Raw genomic sequence first — 20607 nt, forward strand, 5'->3', positions numbered from 1 at the left:
GAGTTCCGCTGGATTACAACACTTGTAACACGAGAGAATCACTTGGTACAGAGACCATACAGCCGTGTGAGTCAGTCTTCTCCGACGCCATATAATCGAAGTGGACATATGTATGTATGGCTTGACGATTTGCGGCATTTATGTTATTGGAAGAATGATGCAATTGTAGTTCATTGCGGGAAAAGATCTAGGGTCACGGATATCGATAGGAGAATTTGTCCTAACGACACATCGGAACACGGAATCAAACTAGAGTCCAGGCAAACGACTACAAAAGGTAAGCCGCCTCTGGAATACTATTCCTTGAATCTGATAGCATGCGGAAGTGAACATGGCTAATAACCGCTTCCATAGGAGCCTGACGGAGTCATACCTCCACTCGAGGTTGCCGATGCCGATGCCCATATACGCGAAGCACCGCTGGGTCGTCCAACGGACTATAAACGGTGTCAAGCTAGCGGTCTATAGTCTTCAAATCAATAGATACAGAGATTTACTCATGGTATTCGACTTTCATAGTACTTCTAGATGCCAGAGTCAGAACGTAGGCGATAACAACGAAGTCTTCAAGTCCTGGTAGCACTCTCTGACGTCGATATAGTTCTGCCGCGAAATCGAACCACGAACCACGATCGCCGACAACCGAATAGCAAACGTTGAAGTACATGGAAGAGAGACCAGACAGAGATCGCGACATTCCCTGCTCGTGGATAATACGATAGTGGTCTGTCAAAGGAAGGCCCCTATTCATACACAAGGGAAGAAGCACTCTACGACAACGCGCGAGGAGGGACGGCTACAAGTATAGATGTAGTTAGGATGTTACTGAAGGAACGATAACTATAGAATAGACAGGACCAGAGCGGTTATCATCACAATGCAGTGGCAAAGCTTGGAGAGAATCAATGTGAATGTATGCAAGTGACAGAGACAGATGTCACTATTCAAAGTCAACATGCACAATGAGCAACGGTGATATGAAAGGGGACATTCTTTCAATTAGACTAGAGTACAAAATCTGGGTCGTTTCCCCATGGCATACCAGCCTGGCCTCTCTTGCCGCCAAGATGGAATGAGTCAACATGATCAATCATGCTATAACATCTCGGTGTGTGTAGGCATGTGCACAATACTTCTCTCTGGTTTGTGCTACTCTAGTCCGTTCCATGTCCCATAATACTCTGATGTCCCACTTCCGTCTACCACTTCCCCCATAGTAGAGAGCCATTCATGACAGCTCCCCTGTTACCGAGACGGAACGTCTACTGCGATTCGTCGTCATCCTCGTCGTCCCGTTCAGTGTCGGAGGCGTCGGAGTCGTCAGTGTAGTCAGTGACTTCGGTGTCATCTGTGACGTCAGGGTCGGCATCAGCCTCAAGCTTCTGGATGTGCAGCTTCATCATGATGATCTGGCCGAGAAGGAAGTTCTCGAGAGTCATACTGTACTGCCAATCGTCCATGACAGCCGCGTGGTCTCGAGGAGTGAGAGTCTCGTTCTGCATCTGGGATCTCTCTCGCATGTAAGCGATGAAATCGGTCTCCTGAGGGCTGAAGGCGTAGTTCATCTTGGAGAGTGTGCCGGCAAGAACATAGTAACTAAGTTTGTCGGCTGCTACCTTCAGGTAGTAGAATGAAAGAGTCTTCAAGTTAGAGATGTCGTAACGAGCAGCAAACTCGTAGATCTTGAAGTGGTAGATGAAGAGATCACAGGCGTTCTCTAGCGGATCGCCACCTGACACAACCACGGGTTGGATGTAGTTACCTATGTCGAAGGCCTGGCTGTTCATGATGCGAATGCAACAGAAGGCCTGGTTCTCATCCAGACGCCTGAAAAGATCGAGTTGATCACGTTGTTGGCATGCCTTGTCGAGCAGAGGATACTGGCGAATAACGGGCCAATCCACAGCATAGACATTGATTCCAGCTCTGAACAAGTAGTGCTGCTTGGGGTCATAGGTTTGACTAGGCTGCTTTTATGAGACCTAATGAACGGAGAAAGAGATACATACGACATGATAGGCGAGTACTCTTGATAGAGTGTGGTGCAAATGGGTTTTGATGTGACTGTGCCGTGGGCGATGGAACCTTGCTCTGTTCCTTTTACATCAGGAATGTCAGTATGTAGAAGACCTCAACGATAGCAAGGACTTACGAATATGTCTTGCCTTTATCAGACGTGGTGAGGATAATCGATCTTGGTCGATCTTGGGTGAGGAAAAGATTGGTGGGAGAGAAAAGGAAAGTGGGAAGAGGTGAGGTGGGAAATATTTGAGTAGGTCAGTGGTGACGTGGGCCCGTTTGCAGAAGAGATAAATCGTAGCACTGACAGCTGGCAGCCGTGTTCGGACTTGTACGATGGCGATGGAATAGAATAGGAGGGGCGCAGTCGGTTTACCTTACGCCTAGCAGTGCCAATGTTGGCCGGCAGACGCAGGCTGGCCAATGCAGTGGCAGCCCCTAGTATCCGTTTGTATACTCATGAAGGCTCTGACACCTTCTGACAGTGCCATTCAGGTGTATAAAATGATTTGAACTTCGAATATGGCTTGTCTTAGCAGTCTACATTGTCACGAGGGAGCAGAGGACAGTGATTCACAGCCGTCACTCCCCATATACATATTGTCCTGCACCCCTTTTCGTTTGTACTCCCGATACACAGTTTTTATTCACTATTTTATGGTAGTAGGATATTAATTTTACGACATGGTAGGTTTGTAACAATTATTCAAAAGGAGTGTCAAGTTCAGTGAGCTCGTTAGGGGTCGGGGGTACGTAATCGTCCGCTTCCATTACAGTGGACTTTATCAGCGCATGATATTAATTACATGGGTCAAAAATGCTAAGCAGATGTGATATAATGATTCTTTTTATTTTATGGGTTCGTTGGAACGCAGATATATGAATGATAACCTAGTCACCCCTGGTCTGGAGAACACTCCAACACTGGACTAATATCCGACCGCTGGTATTTCCAAGACCAGGTTTATCAAGAACAGTAACTTGCAGGACTATATCGAAAGGCGTATTGAATGCATAGCCTAGCCAGGTCCTTCGAATATATTCCATACATGTCAATACCCATTCTACGCGATAGCCTTATGCTCATCTACCAGCAGCAAAAGCCCAGTCAGTCCCAAGCGCGAAACCCCATAGCTCTCTTATTAATACCTATGCACCCATGCAGCTGGCTGCCGGGTCTCTACCCTTTTTCATCTACATCTTCTCTTAGCCCGACGTATTGCACCCTGAACGATACAGACATCCTGCAAAGAGCTTCCAGGTCAACCGACAACCGACAGCCTGGGTGCTTCCCTTCGAAATAAGACATGATACTTCACAGTCAATGTTGCAGTCTCCTTCAGCCATCAAGTGGTCGCCCTTTTCATCGGCATCTTACAGAACGAAACCCTTGTAGCTACAGGACAATTATACCTCCCAACTTTTACGAAACATATACACTGGGTAAGCTTCAACAGAAAGCTGCGGACAACGTTAACCGGCAGTAGGCACAACTAGTATACTCATCTGAGCACGAATACTACTCAGCGGACGTTTCCAAAGGACCAAGGGTCAAAGCAGACAGATCTATCGCTAGCTGTAGTGGATATCACTTGTTAATCTAGAGGATATTCAGCATATATAGATCCTGCCCCGCGAGGCTTGGGACTATTCAGTTCCACCAATATACCGACCAGAATTTGCCGGACTTTGTAGGTGTTGTCTTGACCGTCCTAGGGCTTGTGGAAGCTCCTCTACAAGAACGAAGCGGATGCAGACTCATTGTCCCGTACATAAATATATGATGTCGAAAGAGATGAATCTTGGTGCTGGAATGTCTGTCGTCTGGTGGAATTTCGGGGCTAGCGAATTAGGTATTCCGCAAGGTGAAATGGGAAACTGCCGGCAAAGGCAGTGACTCGTGGCAGTCACAAGACTTAAGTGGCGGTCCTATCACCAACTTGAATACAAGCAAGATGGTCTTCAGGATCAGGGAGAGTTTTCGGGCGACGAGTTTCGAGGGACGGTGAATCAAACAAGACTTTCCATTGTCTAATCTCGAGGCAGGTTTGCGGACTTCGCTGTTGTTGATCGGGACACGACTTCTAGTGATACCGCCCATAGTGATCTCCTTGTGGACTCCGTCCTTAAGGTCCTGTGCAGCAATGAGGTATCGATATTGTTCTAACTTTGGCTTATAACACTTACTTGTCATTGTATTGGGGGAGACATGACATCATATACAACCAAAGGGGATGGCCGCATATGAACTTTCAACTTATATATGACAACCCATACGTAGCGGGCAATAAAGCGTGTTTTTGTCTTCCTTGAGATCTGGAAGGTGCATAACGGAAGTATGGTGAAGCGGTGAAATTTTGACAGTGCCTGTGTAACGAACGACTCCGTTTGGAGAAAATCACAACGGGGCGTTAGATTGCCCAGGAACGTGTATGCCTAGACACTCTCCGTGATATAGATACACAGCGCAAAAAAACTACACAAGGCGTTTAGTATTTATTGGTCGTTTTGTGTTCGCTGTTGGCTGATGTAAATGATGTATCCACGGGTCGTTGATCTTCAATAACCAGTCTTTTGCAGTTTCCGGCTGCTAAGACTCTTGTACCCTACAGCAGCCATAAACTTCAACAAGCAATAATCGCGTAATTGGTTTAGTGGTAAAATTCTCCGTTGCCATTCAAGCGACATCGGGGAGCCCTGGGTTCGATTCCCAGATTACGCATTTCTTTTTCGTCCTCTTAATCCCTAATTTCCTTTTCTCCACCTACTCTTTTTGAAAATTCAGACCAAAACTGGATCCGACTTGTTGAGGTATTGATATAGGGTAGGTTACTGGCAAGACGTATTTCTTTAGGGAGATATATCCAGATATTAGTGCATATTAGTCTTATTTTTCGTGTTACTGTGAAATGTTCTTAATTGGTTCAGTCACTGAAGTAGAATTCTTATTTAATTTACTTATCGCTGTACCAGATTGAACTACGACTTTACAGATCCTTCGATGTCCCAGTTGTGATGTGTCTAGTCTAGTGAAGCGATAATGACACAGGCATTGGCGCTGCTCGTTCTTGATAGAGACCTTCTATTCCAGATCTCAATGCACGTCTAGTCTTACTCGTAATTCTAGGCTTGATATTGTCTATGTTCTCAAGCAGGAATAGGAAAGCCTGTTCACTCCATTGCCCTGCGGCTAGGGTTCGGTTCCCCACAGTACTCCCACTGGTTGAACTCGCCATCGGTAACGTAACAAGACATCTGGACGAAACAGTGGTCTTTATAGTGGTGATTGGTGTGATTGGTGTACAAAGTATTGTCACCGTACAGAGCAGTCACTTCGGATCGACGAAAACGAGTAACAGGGCGATTCAATGTTGCTGAACTTGATATTCGACGAGCGTATTCGGAGACTGAGGTTGGTTGGAACAATAGCTGTTCTTTTAGGCTCATGATTCTTGCTGTAAGGCGTGAGATAGGATTTCTTTCGCAAGATGTGGATAGACAACACCTGATAAACCTGGCCAACCTATTAGTAAAGTCCCTCTCCTTCATTCTAGTGTAACAATAATGCGAAAAGCCCGGAGTCACTTATAAACATTGCAGATGATCGAGCAGAATGTGTTAAAACCGTTCAATAGATGCTAGCTCCCACTTGACGGACTAAAATACCATCTTCTTCCAATGTAGAGTATATTGTCGAATTCAAGCTGTCGATGAGTACGAGGATCGCAAGACGGCAAAGGATGCAGTCGGGGCATTACCAGGATACGGTAATATGGCGATCTGGTGTAGTATTGGGCTCCTTTGACTAAAGACATGCCAGGAATAGGGACGTGAATTTAAATCGAACGTAGGACCGAGACTAGGGCGAGTTTGATGTCGTCCTGCTGTTCTCGTACTGCTGTCTAGCAAACTGCCTACGCTGAAGGCAAGTTTGCTGACATGCTTTTCACAGCACTGTTATATCGACTTACATGATTGTATCGCAAACACGCGCCGAATCCCTAAGCGAACGATAATGTGAGCGATTACAGAGTGGTGCTAGACGTGTGGGGAGTTACTCGACTTCGGTCAGAAGGTGTTGTGGGGGAAGAATGAACTGAAGCAAAGCTGGAGCCAACGATTTTCTTGAATTTGCCAATTTGGACAAAAATGAAAATCCTTGGGATATATCTAAATAGTGCTGAGAAACATATTTAACTGATTAGACAAGTGGTAGGAGAAAATGTTTTTGAAGTGACTGATTTGACCACTGTTTTATTCACATTGTTGCAGTACTAGGCTTTACTTTTAAACTCATGTCTCTTTTCAGATTGATAATGAGTCTCTTATCTTATCATTATTGGATTGACATGATTTCATCGTGGGATATAATGCTAGATGAAAGGGATTAGACTGTGACAGAAATTCAGGGAACCAGCACAAAAACTAAAGTTAGGTGTAGATTGCTTGGTCAATATTCCTGTGCCCCGCTGAACCTTTACTTCCACGGCCACCGAAAAAAAAGTAGCTGGCTTTCCTTTGATTTTTCCAAAAGTCCAATCGCCCGAAATCAACTGAAGTTTGTAATACTATCCTGTGGTATTTACTTTGAACGCGAACTAATTATCCTCTACAGCTCGAGCAGTCATCAAGCCCCTGTCTACAATACCTAGACCTAGACAAGGGGTCAACAAACCCAAGGCCATACACGCCCATATGGAGCCCACGATGGAACTTCAATCCAGCGAGTGGTAAGTCTTACTGATCATTATACATGGCACTTTGGAACACTCACTAATTCATCTCCAGGCACAGTTCTACCGAGCTATTGAACTATAAGCTTGCATGGGAAAGCGGCCATGTATGCCTTCCCCGTGAAGTTGTCACCAAGCACGAGGAGTTCGAGCAGCTTTTCGAAATACAGGGACCGAACCTCGCCTGTCTCGATGCTGGCCCTGGATGCCCTTGTGTTGCTCAGATCCTAGTCTTCTTTCTTCTCTGCGGCAAATACAGAAACCAACCTACCATTGAACACTTCCCCGACGAGGATGAACTCGAAGAAGGCGCCTTCCACAGATTCACTATTGCTGTGGAGGTATACCGCCGTGCGATCCTATGGAAGCTCCCCGAGCTCTCCTACCTAGCTAGCGATGAGTTCAACAAGGCAGCCGAAAGCCTTTATTTCGCCCAGATCATACTACATCTTACTTCTGAAAATTGGATTCTAGGTGGTGAGAACAAGTATTACGCACTGGCTGAACTCATTGTTCACAGAGCTGGGGAGATAAGAGAGGGAGAGCAGGAAGAAGAAGGTATCAAAGAACTGGAAAAGATCTGGAGGGCGAGCTCATACGTATCCGATCTCCTTGTTGCTGGTCTCCTGGTGCAGAGAGAAAAACTCAAGGCAGTGATGAGACTTATCGAGCCCCTCACTAAAGGCGAAGAAGAGTGATAACAAAGGTCATATGACAATGGTTGGAGGACAGGTACACATGTCCAGAAGGGTATTCGAAGGCCTTGTAAATATCATTCACACATGGACTTGATGGCTATTTTAGTCCAGAAAAGTTTGTACATACAACAAGACTCACGTGACTTTGAATGCGGCTTTGAACCAATCAGTCGAGCGGCCTTTATGTCCTTATTTGTGTCCATGTCCATGTCTGACGACTCGATTACTCCGCATCAAAGTCAATAGAGACATTTAATAACATCCACGAAGAATACCGATTAATCATGACTCTTACTCACACTGTACTCTTCCAATTCAAGTCGGATGTTGATTTATCTGAAATCAAAGAGGTGCGCTTGACAATCCCTGCCGTGTGACGCAAACCAACTAACAATCCCTTCCCCTGTCCAGATTTGCGATTCTTTTCTTGCTCTAAAAGACCAATGTATCCATCCCACAAGCAACAGTCCGTACATCGTTTCACTTGTAGGCGGCAAAGACAATTCTCCAGAGGGAATGCAGGTAAGGCCGCCCCATACTATTGTTTGGAAGCAGTAGACACCGGACTAACTAGATGAACTACAGAACGGGTTAACCCATGGGTTCGTTGCCATTTTCAACTCTGCAGAGGATCGAGACTACTATGTCAAATCGGACCCAGCTCATCAAGTTTTTATTGCTAAAGTGGGAAGCGTCCTTGAAAAGGCCACTGTGATTGACTTTACGGACGGAGTCTTTTAAGGCCGACTTAGGGGTTTGACTTGGGGATCTCTGTCAAGTCATTGTGCTTGGGCTCGCCATTGGGAGAGAGTAGCGTTTGAGTAGACCGTGAACCTGCTGTAGGGAATAGACAATGCCTTGTAAAACCAGCAGAGGCAATACATAGCAAGGAACCTCTGCCATGTTCTCAGTCGGTTCTAAGTCGGTTTGACAGCTCTTGTGAACCTTGCCAATCTTGTCTCTGGTATTGACTGCATTATTGATCCTCCCAAAAGGCCCCAAAAGAGTCTCAGAGACTCTTGGCCTTATAAACAAAGTGTATTCAAGCGTAGACGCTCTCGGTCGTGTTGGGATGGTTCGGGTAGGTATTTCGGATTTTGGGACTATCGATAGTCTGAGCCTACTCATAGATGACATTATGATAAGTCGAATAAGAGATTCGAATCTTATGGGATATATTCATCTATATATTCTGGCTTGTCGAGGCTTTCTATATAATGCCGTTTTGCTCCAATGGCCCGCGAGCACAGTTTGACCGCCGCCAAGGACCCTTGACACGAACAGTGCCTTTGTCTTCTCGTTCTAAGCTCAGAGATCTCTGAACTTTCGCTCTTTCAGTCAGATTCGCGAGCGACGGTACATGACTAGATTGGCAAAAGATTCCTGGGAGAACGAGAAAATTAGCCGGAGTCACGGATTCAGGGGTAAGGATTCAACAAGAAGATCGGCCAAACCTGAAAGAGAATGCTGGTTTTTGACAACTGTTCTAGAGATTCTCTTGACGAAATCATGAGTGTGAACTGCCCATAAAGAGATCACTGCTTTCAGCTGTTGTGGAAAGATGTCTTCCTTGCTGTACCATAGCTTCTGTGGGATCGTCGATAGGCCGCCGTCGACAATGGACACCACAATAGCAAGAAAATAGGTATCGGAATAGATTGTCGAGATGGAGAATAGGTATAGCTTCCCAATAGTGTGTTCAAATTAAATTTCAAATTTCTGTGGATGGTTGTACGGTCTTTTGTGTCATCAGTGTGTGTGTAGCTGTAACATGGACATAAGCGCACCCCTTCAGCCCCCCACTTTTGTAACCACCCACTAATAGACAACCCCTGACTTTGATGTTTTACTTGTGTAATTTGTCAACCTTTGAATTGCCTCCGTCAACCAAACCAACCAGCCAAACAACTCGGCCAGAGATAGACCAAACTAATAAAGAATCAAACTAAAGCAAGGTATTCAATGACCGAAAGCTAGTAGTTGACTGCCGAAACTCCAGACGATTCCGCATTCGAAACACTAAGGGATGTCTCCACTGAGCGTCGCTGAATCATGGCACAACCGCCTCCTACTAGACCTATACCACCACCTCGCTTGTTAGAACTATTAAAGAGGAGGCCTACAATGTAAGTACATTGCAAGAATACCGGCGTTTGCCGAGAGCGCCTGAGAAGCCTGTCTGGTGTCCCACGACCTATCGACAGCTGGCCAAGATCTCGTTTCTCAGCTTGATTGCATGGGACATTACAGAGAAACAACTATAATCTACCACGATCTCTAAGACGATAAAAGTAGCTAACAAACTTTCCTCCCAGGCTCTCCGTTGCTCCTGGCGGCAAAGCTGCACAGCGATCGCTCGAACCTACCCCTGAGACAATGAGGCGCTTGAAATGACCGAAGACTTTCCAACATTACTCAATTCTAATTTCTGATCTACGGAGAGAGGAAATTGGGCTGATATCAAAGCTGACAATATTGAGCGCCATCTGTAGCTAGATTGGTTCTGTACCCCTTGTTTGGCCGCCGTTCGCTATTCTTCCACAACAATTGATGCTTCTACCCTAAAACATATTTACCATGGTAAGTGACCTCCTGAAATAGATGGTGGATGTAGTGAAAAGGTTCTTGGACACAGGTATCATGTATCTGGACTTAGTGTCAAAAGGGAAACTTCACGCATCACTCTAGAACAACAAACACTAACCCGAGGATGAGACAGACTGTGCTAGATCCTAGTGTTTACTCGATCGAAAGAGGCTATTACCCTCAATTCTGGCTTTGAACGTTAGAGCGCTTAATCGTCCTACCAAATCCTACCACGAAACGCAAAAGACACCTACCCGAAGCATAGTGGATTGGAATACCGACCTAAAGAAAACACTATGGATTTTATAGACGGCCCACGACCAGGAATAGACGGGCAATTTCAATGTATAGACAAGGGGCTGGCACCAAGTGTCCAGTGGTTTATAGAGCGACACTAATACAACAAATCAAGCGTGAACTAGACGTGAATCCCCACAGGGAGCTGGTGACAACTGTATCGTCTGCGAATACTATCAGCTGACCTTGGCCATACTAGTAATAAATGAGAGTCCAGTTGAGTCTAGACGTGCTGCAATAAGTATCGTGTAGATCCTGTGCCAAGAAAAGACTGATCAGTCGAGTGACTCGATAGAGAAAACGGAGATGTGTGTCCTCCGTCCAGGCATGCACAAGAATATAGCTCATGCGTGAGGGGTAATAGATTAGTTGCTTCTGTTTGATCTACTGATGTAACTATATCCATCTATAGACTTTGTGGAAAGGAGTAATTTCACAGTCGAGTGGCCTGGACATGGAAAATCACTAATACCTCCTTTTTCGAGGTGTAACCTGAGAAATACTCTGTACAATGGGAATACCTTGTGTTCTCTATACTGTAGTGGTCTATTCAAACGTCTAGGTACACATCGTACTCCCTGGAAGTGTCAGCTAGAGCTGTACAAGACGAGTGTCACCCCCGCCAGTGCTCAAAGTCTCAGGTACCATACCCCTTTAGGACTGTTGTCTGCGTGACGCGTTTGAGAAACCTGCTCAGGGTGCACGTGATTCAGAGAAACCCCGCCTACATCTACCCTTGGCCCTGCATCCTCGTCTTTCTCAACATCCTTCTCTCACAACCCGTGGTAGTAGACATGATGCAGCGCAACATTCCCGCCTCCTGGCGGGTCGTAAACCTTGACTGGTAAGTACCGCATTTTATCTAACCACTGTTACTTTCTAGAAGGATCTAACGCCAACTCCAATAGCCTCGAGCATCTCAAGGTCATGGATCGTCCCAATGAAGCTCAGGTGACCGAGACCGCATCCAGCCTGACCAAGCTCCTCCGGAACCCAGTCTGGGTTCCATACCAGGCCAATCCCGCCAAGGTCGAGAGTGCCCGCAAGAAAGGGTAAGACTATCGCACTGTATTTGTCTAATAACCACTGACTTGTTTTAAAAGAGCTCACGGTGCTTTTGCCAAGTTGCCTCAGACTGTTCTTGACAGGATCGTTGGCAAGCTTGATCTTGAAAAGGACGGTGTCACTATTTTGTGCCTTGGTATGACCAACTCCTTTTTTTTCCGTCTCCTTGGATCCAAGATGCAAAAAGTGCTCCATCTCGATGCAGGACCATGGCGAGGTCAGCGTCTTGTGTTTGCTGGTTCTTGGGCCCCGGGCATTCCGGAAGGTGCTGGTACTCCAGAAGAGGAGCAAGACTGGTTTTCTCGTCGCATCCAGACTCTACATGAACTTCACACTTACCCTGTGACCCTTGGTCGGGCTATGCCCTTAACCCCCTACTATGCTCCCGAAGTATTCATGCACCCCGGGCCTCGTTCTGACCGCGTCATTGACCTCATGAACCGTGATCGCTCAAGCACCTCTGAGGACAAAGAGGCTTACTTTCGTATGATCGAAATCTTCATGACAGAACCACGTCATCTCACCGAGATACAAAGAGAGCAAGTTCTACGAAACCTTGACACCAAGGAGTACGTCCGCGCCGATGTCCTCATGGATCTCCAGGACTGGCCTGAGCGTTACATACCATGGTGCGATCAAGAGGCTTTCGATCATGGTATCTTCCTCGAGCGACCTTGGCAAGTTGGCCATGCTCTCATGGCCTTTATTACGTACGTCGGAGACTTTAGCTAGAAGCCTGAAGGCAAGACGTGGGCCACCAGTCGATATGACGTTTCCCCCGCCGTAACCATCGAAGGTGATGATGGCTGGGCGGATATCACAGGACAGGCAATTTTCAAGATACATGGGTACCCGATCTACCATCCTATGTGGAGAAACTCGCTCGAAATAGAGCGTCCTTTTATTACTAGGGTCCAGCCAATTCGTTTTTTCACGCGCATGGCCGCTATGGAGCGAGCCCGTGTCCTCCGCGAGGAAGCTGCTGCCCAATACGAAGCGGATAATGCTGCGGGCCCAGCTCCTACAACTACCTCCCCAACTATCCCACCTTCTGATGATATCGACCTTGACCTCGGTCATAATGCCGACACGTCCTCTGATGGTGACTCTCAGAAGCGCTGGGAGATTGACTCCGATCTCGACCTCGACCACAACTAAACTCTCTATCACCAACCAAATCCCACCAACCGAGGATGATTCAAGGTTACGTTCAACATCCCACTCAATAGGCATTTTATGCCTCTATTAACAGCAGCCACAGCGATGGCGCTTTATGTTATTTTGGAATCAAGGAATCATACTGCCAAGGTCGACCAACTGCTTTATTTCCCAGTGTTTGCTCTATGTTAGCAAGGTAACTACATCCCTCAAATCCGGAAATAAGTACAATTATACTAACTTCTTTACCAGAGTGAAGACATTATAGTCAGCGGCCCAAGCAATGAGGCTGCCCGTTCTATCCTGACAAAGGTTCATGTCCCTCAAGGTCGGCGGCTGGGGGAGTCATGCTGAATATTTCATTGGGAGCACGTCATCCAGGAATGGAATTCCTATATTAGCAGCCCGGATAGCTAGGCTACATACCAGGCATGGTGAATTATCAAATGGGATGTTCGAGTAAGGCAGATAATAATCAAACTTTGAGAAACTCTCGTTTTGCCTTGTGATACTGTGAATAAGTAACTCAACATGACTCATCGGCAATGCATTGCCTCACTGCTAAGACATTTATCGTAAACCTAAAGACACAATGGTCTGGATCTTACCGCTCTTATTTTATAGTCTCTGTCGTATTGAAGAGCCATTGCTGCACGTATTTGTATACCCGTGGAACTCAACCGAACGAGTCTCGCAATCGGGAACATTATCTTGTATATTTTCTTAAATATTGTTGGCTACAACATCACTTGCAAAATATGAAGGAATTGGTGACGCGTATGTCTTAGCGTGATGATATGCCGAAGGTGCCCTTTACACCTAAGTTAGTATTTCATCGAGTTAGTGTTATAGGGAAGCCGTATGGTATGAAGTATGAGTCAAGAAGGTAGGAGTTTGTTCCAAGAATAGTTCTTCATAAGATCTAGCTATCGCCAAGCACGGGGGGAAGACTTCAGCTTTCATCACAGTAGAATATTCATCATCCTATCTCATCTTGAGAGGCAATTACTATCAAGTCCTTTGATTCAATGTCTCCTTGCTATCAACGATTGATCATACACTTTCGCCATTCTTCGCTCAAGTAGCGGACATTATTAACAAAAAGACTAGACCCAGTTTCTCTTGTCTGAAATCCTTGTACACATCATCCTTAACATGCCAACAATATACCTCACTACTACATTATCAACGTCCGGTGGCCTCAGAGTCCAATCTAGTCGAAGTCTAACTCGTAGACCTCAAGAACGCGCTCTACGGTCATAAAAGGTTCCATGTACTCAGTCTCGAGACGGTTGGGCCAGTTGGCAGCCTCACTAGCAGTGACGCCGATCTCAGCGAACCGCTTGATCTTGCGACGAGCAGACCAGATGGCGACCTTTTGGTTCATCATTAGCATGTTCTTAGCTTGAGGATTGCTGAGTGGGTTGACTTACATGCCAGTTGTGATCCATGACTCGGATTCGCTCACTATCCTCATAGTGATGAAAGAGGGTGACGTTACGATCTTCGGTGGAAGCGTACTCGCTGAAGATGTCGACATCCTCAGGATCGATTTCAAAGCCGTTACCGTCCACGAAGATGAAGCTGACAATCATGGTCTCGTCGTTGAAGTCGATGAAGAGAAACGCGTCGTCAAATATGAGACGATTATCACGGCCGTCGTGAAGAAGACCATCGACAGGATCAAGGTCGTGTCTGAGATAACCGACATGGATGGTACGTTCATCAAAGGTGGGATCCCGGAGAACAGGCTTAGCAGGGATAGGACGGTTGCTGTGCCATAAGTAAAAGACGGCACAAAGGAAGTACTGGAAGTCTCCCTGAGTGGGAGAGTAAGACGTGGCAGACGTGTAATACTTCTTAACAAGCTTGCGAAGGTCTGCAGCAATCTGGACAATCTCGGACGCGGCGAGATTCTGGGCACGTTTGATGACAGACCGGGCAGCACGCTGGGTAGCGTAGTGGCGAGATCGGTAGATGTCCTTGAGACGGAGTTTGTGCATAGGGCCAGGAAGATTGGCTGGGTACAAGTAAGTTGCAATCATGGCAATGATGATAACGAGGGGGAATGGCACGCTGTGCTGAGCCATATGTCCGCCGGCAGTTTGAGTCATGGTGAGTTCGGTAATCTCAAGGCTGTTTGCCAAGCTGTTGAAGTTTGGTAGTTCACTGTTTTGGTGGGAAACTTACAGGCTGTGGTCAGAGGGAAGAAAGAATTCGGTGGGGGAGAAGAGAGTTGGGCGGGACCCTGACAAATTGCTCGACCAATTTCTTCCTGCTTCTCTCTGCCACTCGGGTCTGTCGACTGGTGGCAGTGTCTGCAAGTGCAGGCAGACATCTGGCAGTGCTACCAACGCATCTCCTAAGTGATTGGGATGATTTTATAATAGGGCGTTATGCTGCCCACACACACGTCTGTAACTCGGCATTTACTATACAATTTGAAGAGATGATACTAGTTAAATTCCAATGTATTGCTGCCTTGGATATACAGAAATGATGATCAAGTTCTTTTGTCTATACCATACTGTGATGTTGATAAATATCGCATATTCAATGTGTGTTTAAACCACCCCCTAAAAATGCAAATTTGAGTTTGTCCCTATTTATCAAATATGTACAGCGGTTTATTTTCCAAGTAGAAATATAACAATATGGTGACAATTGCTTTGTTTTCTTGTGGTTGAGGAGAGCTAATGCAGTTGTCCGGAGATTTAGTTGTGCCGCTTGGGAAATCAGGGGTAGATTTCCGCTAACCACACTCACCAGCAATCTTGCACCACCTACCAGAAAACTGAATCCTTTGTCAATAATAACCATCTTGTCGCCTCATTATTGTCGAATACTTCTCATTGTTTCGTTTCATCAATTTAATAGAGAGTATAAAAAATCTAGCGCAGTAGCTTTGGTCTGGTGGTCAGCTTGCCTGTAAGTGACACAATACCTTCGATCCCCACGGGCTCTTTCATCCTATTTATCTCTAACATATGAAGTTGAACAGGTTTATTCAGCTTTTATGACGCCCCTGGGACGTTCAATTTCTCGACTTTGCTGTCACAGGGTTGTCAGCGCTGTTGGGCGGTCCTTCTCGACTCATCATGACACTGGAGCCATTTCATACGAATTTAAGCACCCACAAGCGCTAAAGAAAGCCAATTATACATCACGAGATGCATGGAGACCTCATGCAAGGTTTCCGAAGTCTATAAACTCATAGCTGCTCATCTGCACACACGAGGTCAGTTGGCGCTCTAGAGCGCCTTTCAATATATCTCCCTCCACTATTCACTTTTCAATATCATCACTCATAAACTACAAGCTGATATAGTATAATGAATCTAGACTTCTTTTGCCGCACCAAGTTTGACTTGATGATGTTGTGTTATGATTTTCATCGATTTCAATATAAGCACTTTCCGGCATGCCTCAAGAACACATCACAACCCACAGGCCATCTCAATACCTTTCGGAATACATTTCCAAGCTTTAGTACTCTATTATGGAAGATCGGGTGGGTTCGCATTAAGTGGTGGCACCAAAACCACGAACAGTTGGGTAACGAGCTGACAGCTATCCATATATAGTCTTCAGACCACGCACTGAGACGTCCAACACCAAACCACACCTCCCGGTATGCCATTCACTGGCCAATATCCCACCATGACCCTTGGACGAAAGGGCAGACTCCAGTGTCCTAAGACCTTCGGTTCCCGATGCTCCTCGCTGCCACCTTGCACTTACTATTCTCCCGCTCCGACATCTTGCATACCTTGTTGACCTGTTGAAGAAGATTCTCCATATCAGCAATCTTGGCTTGACATCTCACTTGGTCCTCCGACTTATCTTTCTAAAGCCCTTGGTTTCGCCCTCTGATGCTCCTCGGTCAGGTGGTTGGAGTTTTCCTTGTAACTGTCACATCTTACTCTGATTTACTCTCCTCGGCCTCGGGGGCCTTGATTACCAAAGCCTCGGAATCTGAGAAGCCTGAATTGTGGCCTTGCTGGACGGCGGGGCGGCGTCAACGTTGGAGCTGTTCGGATTCGAGCTTGTGTAAGTCTTCCCAAAGTATGTTGACTGATATTACTAAGTATCTTTTCTTTGCAATAGGTAGACTGATAGTGCCAGACTATGAACCTAGAAACTGAACCGTAAACCCGAATATTCAATGAGCGATCACAAGACTACATCAAGCAGTCTCTATAATGTAGTTTTATTAAAAAAAGGGTTCTCTACCTAGCATCTCCAGTTCAGCAATATACGCATGACTTGGCTACCGTCAGAATATCTAGCTACAATAATGGTGTTAGTTGGCTACATATTATTCAATGTCAAAGTTAAAAGTCTTAGCTGAAGAACAAGAATTTGCGATCAAGATAAGTATCAATACGTCCTTCAGGGCTTAGTGAGACCAACAGCGCTTCCTCAAGCTTGGAAAGTTCAAAGGAGTCTTGCCTAGTTTCCAGATCACGTCGCGAACCATTGGATCAGAGCACTTAATGTGTCGTCGGTTGTATTTGGTCTTATTCATTATCTATTACGTGTAGTGCTCTATAAAATAAACATGGATTCTCTTCGTCTAATCAAATACTCAGATACTCTTCACTGACATCCATTCGTAACAGAAACCCCAAATCGACTGATAGGATAGAAGCTGTAACAAACAGTCTATTCCTTATGACTCCTATATGTTGGTTGGCGGCAGAATTTCATGTTCTCGGTCGAGTTCATAGACAGCTTTGTTGATTGCACTACTGGCTAGGCGAACAAGCTCCATGCAAAAGTCGTTAATCATTTCCATCCGTTCGTCATGGGGTCTGAGATGCGAACTTGGAAGCTTCCGAATCAGATCAGAAGAGGATTTGAGAAGTTCCAGGTCTGTCTTAGCCGATGGACGGAGAGGGTGCATGAGGATGTTAAAGAAGATTGTAATCATAGCAGCGGTAGGATAAAACACAACGACCCTAGCTCATAGTTAGCCAATTATACTATATACGCGTGTAAGGTTTTGTCTACATACCAGAAGGCTTCACCAGCAAGACCATTCATGGCCGCCATAAGATATAAAAGAGTTGACCGACTTGCTTCGAGCGCCAGAGCAATGCTTGATTCCACACCTGATTCAATGGTGGATGGCCATTCAGCGTCTATGTTTGACTTTTCCTGCTCAGGATGATGCATGCATCTTCCACTGGCGCGATGAATGGTGGTCAAAAGGTGGTGGTACTCAAGATGGAGGGTAATGGAACGCATGCTACGCGGAAGATGCATGTTTTCCACATTTACTTGATAATTATTGCGGATGGAAAGTTGGGGGCGAAAGTTTTGCGGGATGGACTTCCTCCAGGTTTCCAGCTCATCGTCAAGATCTCTGATGTCGAATAGAAGCTGGGCAGGTGTTTTCCTGGCGGCTTGCGCAGAGTAGAGCAAGCGACTAGTCTTTTCCTTTATATGACTGAGACGCGGGTCTCCAGGGAGATGAGGCACGAGGGCGGTATTACCAGCAAGCTCAAGAGGGAGATGGTGGCTTAGGCCGGGGAGATATTCGTAGCATTCCAGATAGTTCTCTGGCAAGGTAAGGTCGCAGTAGTCGTCGGCCATCAAAGGGGGCTGGCCACTTCGGAGGGCAATGTCCTTGTCAAAGATGTACGCAAGCCAAAAGAGAAGTCTTAATTGGCGACGCTCTCGGTCACGGTGAGTGATTCGGCCCTTGTTAGTCTCAGTTGTGGTGTAATTTTGACCGCCAAGGGTGAAGGCCATGCGGCAAGCAATGGCGTGAAACATGGAAGCGGAACGGAGTCGTCCTAGGAAGATCTCATGCATGTTCTACAATCATGTTAGCATTTTCAATGTGTGATAGAAGACCAAGGCTGACCAGCATGAAAGCCACCTGAAGAGTGGCGAGATTCGGTCCTTCGAGAACATCAGTAAGGATGTAGCGAGCCTTTGCAGCGCATATATCAGTATCGACAGGGGGGAGATCGACTAGTGACCCCTGGAACAGTGGAATCATAGACGCAAAAGCCAAAACACAGGCCATCTGGCTCATGTGCTCAAGTGAGGGAGTCTCTCCACTCCAGCTCATATACGCAAGGTTGATTGTATCATAGAATAGTTCTGGGTCGACAACGGGGAACACAAGTCGAAAGGACGAATTCGAAAACACATGCCAGATGGTTTCAACCACCGTTCTATCTGGAAGAGTATACAGATCATGTGGGTCGGTAAAACGGTGTGTTGACAAGGGTGTCGATAGTGGTGGGCGAAGCTGTCGTCCAGTTTCGAAGCGAACTTGCTCGCCTGTCTTGGAAGCAATCCACTCCTTGCCTTGATCTGAAATAAGCGGCAACCCATTGTGCTGGCTAAGATGACCAAAGTGACATCCATCAAAGTGGAGTTGGCCATAGGAGACGGCGCTGGGAGAGGGTACAAAAGTAGTGAGACTTTCTGGCTGGACGATGGATTCGGAATCGGCCATGGAAGAGTCGGATGGGTCTGGCTGTGTGACCACTACTGGAGTTGGCTCTTTGCCATTTTCGATTGTAGGAGATTCGGAATGGTCATGTACAGGCAGAGAGCTCGACGTGAAGTGTTTTGATACTCTGCTCAAAGGGTCGCTCTGGCTAGCAAGCGTTTGAGCGAGTGCTTCTTCTACTTTTCTCAGCCGTTCTGAAAGGCTACTCTCTGATGTTTGCTTGGATCTACAGTATATGTAAGCCAAGACAGTCTTGGTTTGATATCAGGTAGAACTAACCTAGATCTGGCGGCTTGCTTCCTACGACCCCTGACACGGTCGAAAGTGCAAGCTAGATTGTGATGCTGGCACCAGTTACAAGGGGCATCAGAGTCTGTCAAATCACATTGGATCTAATATGGTAAGCCACTTGAATAGTGGGTAAGGGCAAATGGTAGGGGCGGTGATCAGGGTCGCCATGAGATGGGATGGGTTTGCCAAACAGGTGGGCCGCATAATTAGAGATAAATAAAAATATCAAATAAGCTTTGTTGCGGACATAACCTGAGTGTCTCCCAGTCCCCGTCTTTTTGCGAACTTCTGGTCAAGACACAGGGGTGGATGGAGAGAGCAACAGTGAAAGGTGATTCTGAGACTGTACATACCTTTCTCTTGTGACAAGCATCACAGGCCTTTTTCTGAACCATACTTGATAAAAGAGACTGTGAGGCAGAAGAATGGCGTTGTCGATACCACACGGAAGTTGGTTTCTCTGCCGAAGATCAAAGCCGAGGTAGCGTTAACAATCCACAAACGGTCCTGCAATGAAAGCCAGGATAAGTATCGATGGCAATTCCACTCGTCATCAAAAGGTGAGTCTAAAGGTGAAGTCGGACAGTCAAAATGTCCGACGCTGTCCGACGGGATGACTCGGAAGTTATGAATGGAAAAGCGCGCCAAAGTCCCGCTGAATAAGCGGCATGTGTGCCAGCGCTAGACAGGCTTGTACTAGGTAAGCATTGACGATGCTGACGGGTCTTCTAGCTTCCGGTTGGGTACCTTGGTAGCCAGTAGGTTCACAGCCAGCCAGGCCAGCTATGTGAAGACCAGGGATCAGACGCCCGCTAGACAGGGTAGTGAAGGGAGACAGTACGGCACATGCCGACTGAACTTACCCTGCACCATTCTTTATTTATTCTCATCAAAACATTGTTACAGCAATAGATATCATCTATCGATTCTACTTTTTCTAAAAGATCAAGACATTTTCAGTGCCAAACCTGTAAGATTCAGTGATATTCATGTGGATTTACCAACATAAGGAACGTACAAAGCACATCATCTCTGTGAATTGTCTTCAAAAGCTTATGAATATCATCGGTTGCACAACTTGAAAGTACAACACTCATTCCATGTTATCATGCGTTGCACGCGGCAGCTAGTGCACATCTCGGGATATAAAAACAAACAGTCAAAAGATTTGAGTTCTAGAAGCATAAACCAACCAGCTAGATAATTTCGTCCGATGTGCAACCAGGCCAATGCTTCTAGGGTAGCTGGCCGCGTCAACTATAATTTCACATGTGTAACATGGTTCTCG

The 20607-nt window shown here is 46.2% G+C and overlaps 7 protein-coding genes and 1 non-coding gene across 8 annotated transcripts; 4 read left to right on the forward strand and 4 right to left on the reverse strand.

Moving 5' to 3' along the window:
* Nucleotides 1-1262: 1262 nt before the first annotated feature.
* On the reverse strand, nucleotides 1263-1787 carry FGSG_08836 (uncharacterized protein; the record flags this gene model as incomplete). The annotated part of the gene is made up of 1 exon (XM_011321575.1): nucleotides 1263-1787. One exon carries the CDS (start codon nucleotides 1785-1787, stop codon nucleotides 1263-1265), a length of 525 nt encoding a protein of 174 aa, XP_011319877.1.
* Nucleotides 1788-4659: 2872 nt separating this feature from the next.
* Nucleotides 4660-4741, forward strand: FGSG_20694. Its single transcript has one exon. It is a non-coding gene; the product is annotated as a tRNA-Gly (tRNA).
* A 449-nt stretch (nucleotides 4742-5190) lies between these two features.
* On the reverse strand, nucleotides 5191-5568 carry FGSG_13285 (uncharacterized protein; the record flags this gene model as incomplete). The annotated part of the gene is made up of 1 exon (XM_011321576.1): nucleotides 5191-5568. The coding sequence occupies one exon, from the start codon at nucleotides 5566-5568 to the stop codon at nucleotides 5191-5193; it is 378 nt and encodes a 125-aa protein (XP_011319878.1).
* Nucleotides 5569-6714: 1146 nt separating this feature from the next.
* On the forward strand, nucleotides 6715-7450 carry FGSG_08835 (uncharacterized protein; the record flags this gene model as incomplete). The annotated part of the gene is made up of 2 exons (XM_011321577.1): nucleotides 6715-6749; nucleotides 6814-7450. The coding sequence occupies 2 exons, from the start codon at nucleotides 6715-6717 to the stop codon at nucleotides 7448-7450; spliced, it is 672 nt and encodes a 223-aa protein (XP_011319879.1).
* A 284-nt stretch (nucleotides 7451-7734) lies between these two features.
* Nucleotides 7735-8191, forward strand: FGSG_08834 (uncharacterized protein; the record flags this gene model as incomplete). The annotated part of the gene is made up of 3 exons (XM_011321578.1): nucleotides 7735-7800; nucleotides 7862-7972; nucleotides 8036-8191. 3 exons carry the CDS (start codon nucleotides 7735-7737, stop codon nucleotides 8189-8191), a joined length of 333 nt encoding a protein of 110 aa, XP_011319880.1.
* A 2936-nt stretch (nucleotides 8192-11127) lies between these two features.
* FGSG_08833 (uncharacterized protein) lies at nucleotides 11128-12556 on the forward strand (the record flags this gene model as incomplete). The annotated part of the gene is made up of 4 exons (XM_011321579.1): nucleotides 11128-11177; nucleotides 11242-11385; nucleotides 11437-12108; nucleotides 12160-12556. 4 exons carry the CDS (start codon nucleotides 11128-11130, stop codon nucleotides 12554-12556), a joined length of 1263 nt encoding a protein of 420 aa, XP_011319881.1.
* Nucleotides 12557-13769: 1213 nt separating this feature from the next.
* On the reverse strand, nucleotides 13770-14670 carry FGSG_08832 (uncharacterized protein; the record flags this gene model as incomplete). The annotated part of the gene is made up of 2 exons (XM_011321580.1): nucleotides 13770-13931; nucleotides 13990-14670. 2 exons carry the CDS (start codon nucleotides 14668-14670, stop codon nucleotides 13770-13772), a joined length of 843 nt encoding a protein of 280 aa, XP_011319882.1.
* Nucleotides 14671-17237: 2567 nt separating this feature from the next.
* On the reverse strand, nucleotides 17238-19714 carry FGSG_08831 (uncharacterized protein; the record flags this gene model as incomplete). Its single annotated transcript, XM_011321581.1, has 5 exons — nucleotides 17238-17517; nucleotides 17574-18379; nucleotides 18429-19254; nucleotides 19308-19372; nucleotides 19673-19714. The coding sequence occupies 5 exons, from the start codon at nucleotides 19712-19714 to the stop codon at nucleotides 17238-17240; spliced, it is 2019 nt and encodes a 672-aa protein (XP_011319883.1).
* Between the last annotated feature and the right edge of the window lie 893 nt (nucleotides 19715-20607).

The sequence above is a fragment of the Fusarium graminearum genome, chromosome 2 (genome assembly GCF_000240135.3).
Source record: "Fusarium graminearum PH-1 chromosome 2, whole genome shotgun sequence".
NCBI classification, from domain to species: Eukaryota; Fungi; Ascomycota; class Sordariomycetes; order Hypocreales; family Nectriaceae; genus Fusarium; species Fusarium graminearum.